The sequence below is a fragment of the Parasteatoda tepidariorum genome, chromosome 9 (assembly GCF_982258835.1).
Source record: "Parasteatoda tepidariorum strain Cologne lab strain chromosome 9, Ptep-v5.0, whole genome shotgun sequence".
In the NCBI taxonomy this organism is placed as follows: domain Eukaryota; kingdom Metazoa; phylum Arthropoda; class Arachnida; order Araneae; family Theridiidae; genus Parasteatoda; species Parasteatoda tepidariorum.
This window is the reverse complement of record NC_141763.1, coordinates 46,686,829-46,700,708: the sequence shown is the minus strand read 5'-3', so window position 1 is coordinate 46,700,708 and position 13,880 is coordinate 46,686,829. Positions and strand designations below refer to the sequence as shown.

Below are 13,880 nucleotides of genomic sequence, written 5' to 3'. Positions count from 1 at the left end.
TAGATTAGCCATATGATGCTCACTACGTGCTGTTGCGCGCCGAATCCAATCAATTAAAAATGAAAACTGCTGCCAACGCGAGAAGAGAAATATCATCGGTTTTATTGATACATACGTACGTATTAGCGTTTTATATAATACTAGGAGGCTCCGCCCCCTGCTCTCTAACGCTCGCCAACCACCGAGAATTGCTACGCAATCCTATGTGGTTCACGTCGTGAACCATGGCCCGCTGCGCTCGCTCGCCAATGAACACATTGTTCTAGCACAAAGACATAACATATTATCATCAAAGACATAGTATTGTACTTATGTAGATGAATTCTACCAATGTTCTTATTGGCTTTTAAAAAAGTATATTAGCTATTTAGATTGTAAATGGTGAAAAAATCAAAACATTAGCTAAATAAGAAACATATTAGCAAAATAAATTATCATATATTGCTTCACTAATATTCTGCATTTTAAAGCGTGAAAATTCAATGCATAAATAAACGTGAAATATAAAAAAATTCAATGCATTCAATACAAGCACTTAAACGTTTTTTAGACGTTTAGGTAGCTCCCAGTAGAAAAATATCAATTCAACAGCGGCCTTTTAAAGCATTCTCACTTCAATTAATTAATTAATTCCTAATTGAGTTTAAATTAAATATTGTCATGCTTTTAGTGCATGAATCTGAATTGAACAACCTGATAATGCTCACTCTGGTTATTGTTACCTGGTTGCTCACTACGTGCTGTTGCACGCCGAATCCAATCAATTAAAAATGAAAACTGTTGCCAACGCGAGAAAAGAAATATCATCGGTTTTATTGATACATACATACATACGTACGTATTAGCGTTTTATATAATACAAGTGTAAGAAAATATACTTCAGGCTGATAAGTAATAACCTAAGGTTGAAAATGAAACACTTTAAAGTAGTAAATATCTACCTCTCCCCAGATGTAAAATTAAACACCTCAGATTGAAACATATATACCTCTGGAGGTATATTTAAGGTATATTTGAGGTTGGTTTTGAGGTATTCATTTGCACCCTTTTCAACCTCAACGACGTATTTAAATAACAACCTTCGTTATACCTTTAAAATATACCTCGTTTATACCTCATTTATACCTCGATTTTTTCATAAGGGTTCTCACTTCAATTAATTAATTAATTCCTAATTGAGTTTAAATTAAATATTGTCATGTTTTTAGTGCATGAATCTGAATTGAACAACCTGATAATGCTCACTCTGGTTATTGTTACCTGGTTGCTCACTACGTGCTGTTGCTGTTACACGCCGAATCCAATCAATTAAAAATGAAAACTGTTGCCAGCGCGAGAAAAGAAATATCATCGGTTTTATTGATACATACATATATACGTACGGATTAGCGTTTTATATAATATAGATAGAAGATAGATTCCTTGTGAAATTACCGCACTGTATGATAATTATATATTTTGGGATTCCTTTTTGGTAATAAAACCAAAATATACGGTATTTAAACCAATTGGCAATTTTTCCGTTCATATGGTAACAATTTATCATGAGTTAAGGTTTTCAAAGTTATTTTTTCTTTTTATCACATGTTTGGAAAAAAATATAAATTTGTAAAACAAATTTAACCAAATAAATAGTTTTTATAACATGCTTTAAGGTACCATTAAAAAAATACAAAATTTTATCTCGTATTATAAAACAATATTTTATTGTTAAGTCTGAAATCATTATCAATGCTATTTGGTAAAAATTGTAGAGTATGCTGGTGTTCCCATAGACCCAGAAACACGATAAATGTTATCATATTCTGGTGGTTTTTCCCATACATGTTTTTAGAACTTTCTATTACAAAGATTTCTGTCATGTTTATTTGAGATGAGTAAAAAATGTAAAATATGACTGAGGAAGAAGAAGGACTAATTTAAATTAAAATTTAAAATCGGGATATTTGAAATTGTCTTTCATATCATGTTGTATTTATTCCATTTTTTTCTAATCAGTTATTTAAAAGAACTAAAGTTTTAATCTATTTCTTTTATTATATATACTAATTTATTATTGATAAAAATGATGGGCATCATTTATTACTACAGTTTCTGCAATTTTAATACATTTTCGCATTTAAACCGAAATATATTTTTTAAACGTTCTGTTGCTATAAATATTTTGTAACAGCCATAATATTACAGAATATCAACCATATTCTTGAATTGGGAAAATAAATCCAATTTATAGATTTATCACAAAATGACTTCCTTACTATATTTTTGGAATTCAAATAATGATTTTATCAAAATATAGTTATTTTTAAAGCAAAAAAAAAATGCTTATTTCTAGTAAATAAACTTTTGTTTAAATTTAATAAGAATGCTAGTTTAAAAGTATATAAAAACCAATTCTTTTGAAGTAAACTAATCTGAAAAAAGTAAAAAAAAATAATTCATTTTTTACGGCTGTTGAAGTACGTCTTTGGCATTTCACGAGTTTCATTTTATAAATTTAAAAAATGCGCTCCAGCTAATAACCGAAAAAAAATTAATCTGATCAAAAATTTTTATTTTTTTACTTTTCATGAACTTAGTTACAGGTTTCAATTAGCATAAGTCTTCTAAGTTAGAATCTACCTTATTGTTATAAAATAGCTAAAAAATGGTTTAGTTTATTGAAAGTTTTAATGCTTTATTCACGAATTGTAAAAAAAAAACATTTTAGGCTATCAATATTTTTTAAGAAAATTAACTAGAAGAAAAAAATTTTAAGTAAAGAAACCTCAAAATTGTTTAATATTTATTTCATTTTAATTTTTGAACATTATTCTTTTAAGTAACGTCTACACTACTATATCGTATCACAACATCGTTTCCATATAATTTAAATTTATTAATAACCGAATTTTTCAATCAGTCCACTAAACATAAATTTTTCAGAAAACTCTCTTTTCAGAAAAAGCTATTGGAAGATTTTTTGCAAAATCTAAATAAATAAATAAAAGATAAACTACTCTAAGCAAAAAAGAACACTTTTTATACGGGTATTTATTTTTCTTTGACATATTTTATATTATTTTAAACCTGGCAATGAGCAACCAACCACATTTTTTTACAGTTCGATTGGGTTTATCACAGCATTCAATTTTGAGGCCAATTTTGAACCTAACCCAGAAAACAAGTGAACTCCAGGATCGAGTATTGGAACAAACTTGTCTTCACGGAGAACTTTTTAATGGAACTAACATGTTTAGGCATTGTATGGAGAGGGAAATCACGAAAACTCGGTAACTCAAATCTAAGCCCAATGACAAGGGGATTCTAACCCATGAATTGTCTACCGAATATCTTTTGCGTCAGTACTATGGTTGGTTTAGAACATTGATCAGATATCGCTAGGACTAGGTCATTTCATTGAGAGGTCATTTCACCTCTACTTACTGAGCCACTGTGGTTTCCTTTGACATATTTAATATTTTATTTTATAACCGGCATTGAACTGTCCATCCGATTCTGAGTTCAGGACTATCAAGGTTGAAATCCGAAACCTTGTAATTTTGAACTCATTTCCGAACTTTTGAATCAAGTGTTGAGATAAACTATAGCCTTCATTGGTGGTGTTTTTATCAACTAACTTTGATAAACCACGAAAACCTACCACGGTTAGTCTGATTGCAAGTGGATTCTAACCCATGTTCTACCACTGAAGTTATTTTTCGTCAGCAATGTGGTCGATTTGAGACAAGAGTAAAATTCAATTCAACCAGCCACAGCTGAGATTCGAACCTGGGTCACTTCATTTGGGGGCAAACGGTATCAAGAGAGAGCCGCGGTTCCTTGAAAAAGTGTGCTAGTATTATAAGATAACATAACGAAGTAACTCTAATATCAAAAAGACGAGGACCTTTGGAAAGAATTTTTCAATTAGCCCACAACACCTATATTCTTAAAATTTATTTTTCAGCCAAAGCAAATAGAAGAATTGGCGCCAAATTCTTTAAAAAAAAGAAAATCCAAACATTTTAAGCGATTCTGCGAAAATGGACACTTTATATGCTGTCATTTTATTTCCTTGACAGATTGTCACAAAACTTCTTCCAGGAAAAGCTCACGCGCCACTCTCTGCTGTATCTACTTCACAAATGATAAACGTAGTTCGAGAGATTACGATAAGGCTTATTCGTCAAGAGATACAAAAGGCGATGTATAAATAGTTTTGAATCTTAAGCCTTAAAAGTTTAAATTCATTTTCCGGTTTATATTTTTCTTCTTCATTTTCCAATCTTATTTTTATCAAGGGAAATTGAAAACCGTTTCCGTTCCGATAAAAGATATTTTTGAAGCTATTGAAAAATCTCATGCATTTTTTAGATCTTAGATTGAATTTTTGAGCAGTTTAACTGCACATACGAAATCGAATTGTATTTACGAATTGTGACAGTGAATGCTCTGTTTAGTTTGATGAGGTGGGTTTTTTGTGTATGATTTGTTTTATAATATGCTTAAAATATATTTTATTTTCAAATTAATGAGTAAGAAATCAGGTAGCAGACAGAATTAATGGAGGAATTCTGCAACGCTACAAACATGAATCTGAATTCTTCTGCAACCCCAAAGTATAATATATATATAATAAATTATTATTTTTTTTGTCCAATGCCCACTTGGGAAATGACGTTTCGTCAATACAGGCAAATGAAGGGCAGATTTGTTGACTACTCATTCAAAGGCATCATATTAGGTGGGTCACCGTCGCTCCCACTGTAAAGATAGATAGTACTAAGAATGAAAGCCTATCAGAATCGCCTGGCCATGCCTTGTCTAGGATTCAAACTCATAACCTTTCTGATGCAAAGCCTGTTCCCTAACCTCTTTACAGATCGGTCGTCTTATGTATTATAATATACATTAATATATTATATACCGTCATGTGGGGCTACTGTGTGCAGAATTTCGCAGTTTTTGAACTTTGACATGTAAAAAAACTATGTTAATTCAAACTTTAGTAAAATTTATCTATATTATATTAATAACTGGACTCAGACGAGTGAATTTGATCAATATTGGCATTATTTCCATGTAATATTTACAAATAATAAGTCAAAACGTACCTTGCACAAAGTAGCCCCCAAGTGGGGCTACTTTGTGCAGCGCTAGGAATTCAGTTTAATAATCATGTTTTTAGTAAAATATTGTCTCGAAGAATATTTGTGTTATAATTTTGTAAGAACGTAATGTATGCGACTTTAAATTTCAAGAAAAAGGTGAAAGAAAGATGAAAAATCCATTTAGTATAAAAAATTTATGAAAAAAAATCTACATTTGACTAAATTATTTTAACGGAAAAATTAAATAAACTATTAAATTCGAAAAAAAAACATTTGAAGTTTCAGACGCATCTCATTTCTAAGAGAACCAAAAACTATGCTTTTTAACATTAGCTATCAGAATAAATTTTTTAACATTTTACAACAAGAATAATTTATTTGTATCTTTTAAAAACAGTAGAAAAGGCTTTTAAAAAAAATCAGTAAAAATTCTGAATAACTTTTTAAATATGAGTTGTTTCATTATAGAGAAAAAGTTTGTTATTTCGTAAAAGAAAAAATTCGAAAAAAAAAATTATATTTTAACTTTTTCTCATAATGTGTTACACGTTCAAATAAAGTATGCCAAAATATTCATAACTGAGTCAAAATGTATGCCGATAACGATGCACGCTGCAACCCTCTACTGCTCTCCTCTTGGAGATGGATAGATAAATTACAACAAAACGTTTTCCATTCATAAGTGGCTAAAGTAGTTACCTCCCACTGACTAAGTGGGGGCTGAATTTCTGCAAGAAAGCGCCGGACAGAGAGGAGAATTTTTTCACCGAGTAACCGTATCCTAAAGGTTAAAAAAGTTAATTGTTGACATTTTTAATAACAAAAACATCAAGATATGTAAAGATATTAGTTTGAAAATAATTTTCAGCGTTAAAAAACAATTTTTTATAAAGAATTTTTTTCTTAAAAAGAATGTTTATTTCAAAACATTTGAGTTTAAACATAAGGAAACCATATACATTTTTGAACATTGAAATAGATGAAATTTCAAAAATAATAATTATTACATATTCATTAACATTTATAATATAGGTAAATTTGAACATAACATGCTTGAATGAACATGACAAAATTTGCTCTTCAGTTTCTTTCAAAATCACCTGATGTCCTGTAAAATATATTTTTATGTGTTACATCGTTTGATTAATTCATTGAAAAATCTTCGTAGAAGAAAAACAATAGTTTACCAGCACGTTTCACGTGTTTCTTGTGAATTTTTTAGAGATAGTATTTCTGTGGATTTTGTACTTCCGAGAAGCTTCTGCAATCGACATACCACCAGCAACTGCTTGGAAGCATTGCTGCAGCTCTTCTAAAGTGTAATCATGGTAGTTTCTCGTTCCAGGTATTTTTTTTATAATGTCTGACCATTTTTTTGTCGAAAAAAAAAACGAATGAAACTTTGCACAAAGTAGCCCCACGGTGTATTTTTTTTCATTTTCCGTTTATTTGTTATTAATTTTCAAACTTTTTTAACGCTAACATGATATAATTGCTTATTAATATATAAATAAAAAATTTTGCACTTACGACAATTGTTTGATCAACGTCTTTGCATTTCATAGCTAAAGTTTTCACGCACACTTTTCGACGTCCGACGTTCTCGGAAAGTTGTTGACATTGGATAAACAAAACACGCTCTGAGATTGTTTTAAAATTCGAAAAAGTAGTTGTAGTAATAGAGGAGACTTCTATCTTCGAATTCCACACATTTTTAACGTGAAAAAAACATAATTCTGAATAGCAGCACTTGAAAAGTGCCAAATTCGAATTTGCACAAAGTAGCCCCACATGACGGTAATATAATATATATTCAAATATTTTTCTAGTAAAGCTTATTTTTTTTATAAGAAATGTAATTTTATTTTTCTTCTAAATTTAATTTCTTAATTTTTTTAAGAAATTTCTTTAAATATTAAAAAAAAAATCTATTTAAACTACCTTCCAATTGTCTCTCTGATAAATTATTTTCATATGTTTATTTTCATACGTCTGTTTCCTCTTTTAATTATAAAAGTGCATTTTAGTCGACTTAACAATCCCTGTTCACTCCCAATAACTAAACCAATAACAAATCCACCTTTGCATGTACCAAAGTAAAATTTAATTAGCGTGAAAGCTTTCAAAATCCTGATGTCCCTCTTAATTTAAGAAAATCTAATCTCGAACAAAGATACTTCACTGTGCACTAAAAAGATCACCAGTGATTTAATTACTTGTTTATTTACGCAGAATGGAAATTTTTAAATCGTGCTTTCGAATTCTGCATTTGTTTCTAAAGATGACATTTAATAAATTTACCAATTTGAAACGACTTTGACACACAGATGATTTGATTAAAAATTTACAAATAATTTTCTTAGTAATTACTTTTGTGATGTTTATGAGTTGCGAATTTATCAAGGGACAGAATTTTTATGATTAGATAAAATTTATCCATACGCATGAAATAAACTGTATTTAATTTCGAATTAGTTAATAAATAATTACTTCTAAAACAAATGTTTCTTTTGGAGTTTTATATTAAAACTTAAATTATATTTCAATTGTGTGTTTGAGAGTTTCGAGTGTTTCGAAAATTGAATCTATTGAAAATTACAACAAGATTAAATTTTTCCAGCAGGTTTTTCAAATTGCTGATCCGAAAATTTCAGATCTGATTTCGTTAAAAAAAATTATGAAAAGTATAAATAAGAAAAAAGCTTAACTTTATTCTAAATATAAATGGAGTTAAATGGACATACTATGTAAAATTACGGTAAAAATTAGTGGCACTCAAGTTGCAGCTACTTTTCACCCGTAAATCCATCTTTACAGGAATTTTGATGTACCATTATGAAATCTGATATACGGTATAAAAAATCTGATTTACAGTACATTTTACTGTAATAATTATCGTAAAATATTGTAAAATATTCTAACTGAATAAGAATTTCAGCAAAAATTAGGATAGCATATTTTACAGTAAAAATGGCTTTCACGCTAAAACAAATTTTACGGATGATGCACTCAAAGAGTCGGTACTTTTATACCTTAATTTGATCAGGAATTGTTAACAGTGTAAAAAAAATTACATCTAATGTTGTTTGAAAAAGGCATAAAATTGTGTCGATATTTTGAAGGTTAAACATTCTTTTTCAATATCGAAACACAACAACTAATAAAAAAATAGATTAACTATTTGGCTGTTACATTAATATCGATAAATTGTTTTATTTTGTACTCCAAGCCTGATTAGCCAAAAATTTTTCCTAGTTGCAACTTGCTTGCGATTATACTGCACCTTTGTGCCTCTGTCTTTGATTCCGTATTCCGACACTGATCAATATGATTCACTATAACACCAAAATTATCATGTCTCTGTCTTTCAATGACATTATTTATGGTTTTTAGCATTGTAAAAAGACTATTAATATAGAAAAACTACCACGTATATTGCTTAAAGGTAAACCCATAGTGATTGCAAACTCTTTTATCGTCTGTTTGATACTGAAGATTAAGTAAATATTCAAAGATTACTATTTTCAAATTTTAATAAACAACGTTTAACACCACAAAGGGTAAAAATTTATTAAAACATGTCCGTCACAATATTACACCTTCATCTGTAGGTTAAAAGACAGGGATGGTAAAAACAAAGATTATTAAAATTCGACAGTGGTTACTACTAAAGTGATAATTTTTTTACGTTTATTGCATTCTTTTTTCAGAAATTGTTTTGGATTTACATAATATTTTTTAAAAGAATGTTGTTTAGAACCACACTAACCCCACTACCCTATTAACTCAAGAAGTTTCAATTAATTTATATCAGATATTACGGCTATTTAAAATTGGGAAAAAAACTGAAGTTTCTAACTTTTAAACAGAAAATTTCACTTAAAGCATGTTCACTCTAGCCCCACCACGTGTCTACACAATCCCCACAAAGTTATATGTTTGTTTATGCATAAAGATTACTGAAGTTTCTAGAAGTTTCAATGAAGTTTCAAAGACATAGAAGTCTCAGAGGATCTAGAAGTTTCAATTTATTTATATCAGATATCATTGTGATTTAAGATTGGAAAAAAAAACTAAAGTTGCTAACTTTTAAAAGGAAAATTTCACTTAAAGCATGTTCACAATAGGCCCACCTCGTATCTGCACTAGCTATACAAAGTTATATCTTTGTTTGTGAACAAGGATTATTAATTAAAACTAAAGAGATTAAAAGCTAATGTTAAAATAGTTGAACAACAGTAACATGTATTAAAAATTATCATCTCCAGTTGAAAATAAAATATGCTAGTAAAAGAGTGAAAAAAAATCAAAAGTTACTTTTGAACCTTAAAAACCCTTCTTTATAAATTTCTGCTTAGTGTATTCACAGTGTGATTATGCAACTGCATACGGAAGTGTACACTACTGTTGCCAATTTGCGATATCTTACAGAAAAGATTTGTCCGATAAATGAAGAATTTTTCTCACTTTTGCTCAATGTCCCCTTTAGTCTCTCTCTTTACCCTACAGTTTACAAGGCCAAAAAATCAAAAACTGAAAAAAAAAAATATGATTTCCAAATATTCGACAAATATGATACAGAGGTAAGATCGTAAATAATAGAGTATTTTGAGGATGCAGTAGCTTACCCCAAATTCCGGATCAACAACTGATCAACAACAAATCCAGATCAACAACTTTTTGGATGATTTGGGGTGATTAAAAATCTAAATGATGGTTTTTCGCCCAGCAATGTTTTGTAATGGCACCAAAAAGCTCTGTAAATTTTATCTACGTGCTTTGGTAATTATTTTGGCAGAATTTAAAATAAAATATGGTTTTATAATAAGTGATAAAATTTGGCAAATGTGGTAAAATTCGGTAATTTTATCTTCATACCTCAGAGCGTTACAAAAAATCCATTTATTCTATTAAACTTAATTTCTTTTCCTAATTTTTATTAAATGTATAGTAATAGTTTAATAATAGCTATAATTTTCTACGCCAATGGTAATTTTATCGTGATATCTTAGATCATGATATAAAAACTATTTATTCTGTTAAATGTATTTTTCGGTTTTGAATTTTACTAAATGTATGTTAATAAGATGCATTATTTTGAAGACCAGAATTTCCTATAAACTGTTACCATATGAACAGAAAAATTACCTAACAAATGGTTTAAATACCATATGTTTCGGTTTCATTAAGCGGAATTATATTTGTAAATTTTTATTATTATTATTATTACTATTATTATTAGAAATTTCCTTACTACCCAATACGGTAACTTTATATACTTTCTTTCTACGTGTGGAACAAAGCACCAGGATAGTCTTAGAAATTGAAAATGTTGGTGCTAAAAAGGAAACAAGCGGAATAAACGTCTGGAAATTTTAGAAATTAATTATCTCTAACTTTCTAAGGAAAATAATTTTCTTCTAAAAAATATGTATATTTTGGACTGTAAAACGGGCTTAAAATTCCATCTTCTCGATTCTCACGTTTGCTATTTTCTTAAATATGTAAATACAGTTAGAAAGGAAGTGATGAGATGGTTAACGAGGATATTAAGAAAATGAAGAGGTTATATTAATAAAAATGGAATAGCATCACACCAGGTGACTATTTCTGGACTGTTGAGTCAATTCCTGCAAAAGAAATTATTTTATAAGGAAAAAAAATATTACTTTAAGTTATTATAACTTTCCAATAAGTATAACTCAACTCCATTCTAAGTACTAAAACTATAATATTAATCTAATTTATATGGATTTACGATTTAATAAAATTTGAAATAAAAGTCAAAAATTTGCAATTTTAGTGTTTTCGGACAAAATATTCAATCCCTTGGTTAAAACTCAGTACTGGGAACGAATAGATTTTAGTTTTAGACTCAGCACTAACTAGTCATCGAAATTCAACCAATATTCAAAAAGTAATTTTTTTATTCAAGCTTCAATATGAAGCATAGAAAACTTGTTTTCCGCTGATTATTTATGATTTATTTTACTCCATATGAAGAACAGGTATTAATTATTAAGCATTCTCTTCGTCACTTTCAATACCTAAATCTATGACTAATCCATCGTTGAGATTTCTAAAGTAAAATTAAATTAGCACGAAAACTTTCAAAATCTTAAGTTGTCTGCATAAGTAAATCAAATAAGGAACAAAGATGTTTCTCTACGCACTAAAAAGAACTGAAGTGATTTAATTACTTAGTTTTTGGAAGAAATAGAAATTTTTAATTCATGCTTATAGATATTGCATATGCATCTTAAGATTATTTTTCACCAATTAACATATTTTAAACGACTTTTACGTTTAATTGTATTAACTTTATTTGATTAAAAATTTGCTCATAATTGTTTGTAATTCATTTTGTAATGTTTTCGAGAAAAGAATCTTAATAAAGAACGTAACTAATGGAATGGAATAAAATTCCTCTTAAAGCTAGAATAAGAAAAATAAAGTAATAATTAGATCCAGTTTTACTTAAATTATTATATTTAATTGTACTTAAAAGTTTCGGTTAAGAATTGGGAAGCTTTATTTCATATAATATTGGAAATTATAATAGAATTAAGTTTTTAAAGTAAATTTCACTAAAAGTGCCCTGTTTAGAGCTTAAGATGAAATTTCGTTCTAAACGTATGCATGAAAAGTATCTGCATGAAAGTAAGAAATGGTTGACTTTATGGTGAATTCAAATAAAGTTAAAATCATGTGACAAATTACAAATGTCACGCAAAACAAACATTCAATTATCGCAATACGGATAAGTAGCTTCAACCTTCTTAAAAATATCCAGAATTATTTTTAGACTACATCATGAATAAAATACGTCGCTTAAAACAGACAAGGGAGTAAGATCAGTAGATTCTATTGTTGATTACTATGATTGATTCGGTGATTACTATTGTTTTTATTGGTTACTTCACGGCTATGTTTGTTTCAGCTAGTTCTTCGTTACATTCTTTTACAATTGCAATGAAGCTTGTTTCGTCTAGCTCATTTTAATAATTATACGGAGTTATTTCTTGATGTCGGAGAGTTGGCTTTGATATTCCAAAAGTCTCTTTGAGGCCTCGGTCCTCAATTGCTTAGTTCTAAACGTTGAGATCTTTCTCGGAGTTGACTTGAATAAGTACTCCTTCTCTTGCGAATCCTTTGAATCTCTCTCTACTCCAATTCGCAGTTAGTTTAAATGGTTTTTCAATTTAATGGTTACTTCTTATTCAGTATGCTCTGACGTCTGGTCTTATCTCCTTGGATGCAGCAAATATTATTTCATTAACTTCAAATTTTTAGCTTCTTACTCAATCTTTGTTGCTTAGCTTGTAATTATTGTAAAGATGTGTGTTATTTAAATTAACTTCAAAGATATTGTTCTTTAGTTTTCTTTTACACTAGCTAAATTGATAGTCTTGATCTGTTGAATAATGATTTCAATATAGTCTTCATCCAAATTAGTAATCTATCTTTTATGCACTTTGGGAAATTCCGGATCAACTGCGATAAAAAGTACCGGCATTCCTAGCGGCAGTATTTTTCACAGTAAAATTTTACAAAACAAAAAATTTGATATATTGATAATTTTTACATTGCAATAATATTGTAAAATCAATGAACAACTGTATAATTAAATAAATATAACTGTAAAAAACTTTGCAGTAAGCTCATTTACTTTACAGAATAAAACGGAGTTTACTTTACGGTATAAAACTTCGCAGTAAGGCTCATTGTTTGCTTTTTCAAGGCTTTACTTAACGATCTTTAAATATTTTTCTTATAATGCTATATAGTGCTATATGCTATACATATGCTATATAATGCTATATTAATTGTCCCCCCCCAATAAGACTTTCAGCCCTTTTACAGGATGCCTTTTTACAAAGTAAATAATAATTGGTGTTCGAAATGGGCTACTGGTGGTGCAGAGCATAACTCTCTACTTATGGCAACACTACCATTATCATGTGGATAGTCCCTGGGAAAGGAAGTACGCTAATTTATTTCTTTAATTTCAAACGGATTAAATAATTTTAAGTTAGGAAACTTTATGGAATTCAAAACTGAATTAAACATAGTTCTTAAAGAAAGAGTCATGGAAATTAAAAAAAAAAAAGATTTTTGAAAGTTAAATGGGAAAAAAATATCATGAAAAGGGAAAATATCTTAGTATATTCCCATACAACTGAGCAGAGGTGGAGAGGAAAAAAAGACATGAAGCCGGTCTTCTTCCCAGATGGCTAATCAAAGGGTCAGTGTCTACTCTTTGCCCCATCAGCTCACATAAGCTGCCCAATAGTGTTCAGTGTGCTCAATTGTTTTACAGGTGTGGATCTGGGTGGATGATAATTTAAAACGATCTGAACTTGAAAATGCTTCTAGTTGTGTCATGGGCCAAAGTAGTCTAGAAGACACTGTTTCGGAGCTTGTTGAACATTTTAGCCAAGCACTTTAAAAATTATCTCAATCAGGGGAGCGCCTTCTACTTTTACTACAAAGAATTTTAAACCGGGTTCGAACCCCAGTGATGGCTGGTCGATACGTATCCGCATCTGGCTTGCACCAACGACAGTGCTGAAATGAAATATCCTCAGTGCTAACCGGACCATGGGTAAGATACCCTTTACCACCAGGCTAACAGTGGGAGGTCTTCCTACCACGGTCGATCTTCCTCGAGGTCGTCATGTAACACAAATGAGGGGTTAGTTTTATCGTAAAGAAAAATTTCTCCTAATTCTTAATACGAGAGTTCCCTTGTCTTCAGAATTGGTTTTAAAATGACAAGGCAACGGA

The 13,880-nt window shown here is 29.6% G+C and overlaps 1 protein-coding gene across 1 annotated transcript in view; it reads right to left on the bottom strand.

The window, feature by feature from the left end:
* Positions 1–5,666: 5,666 nt before the first annotated feature.
* The window catches only part of LOC147804029 (uncharacterized), a 98,096-nt gene continuing 89,882 nt past the window's right edge, over positions 5,667–13,880 (bottom strand). Inside the window, exon 2 of the mRNA XM_087151387.1 lies at positions 5,667–5,874. Coding sequence (XP_087007513.1) covers positions 5,667–5,874 — 208 coding nt within the window. The remainder of the gene's footprint in view (positions 5,875–13,880) is intronic.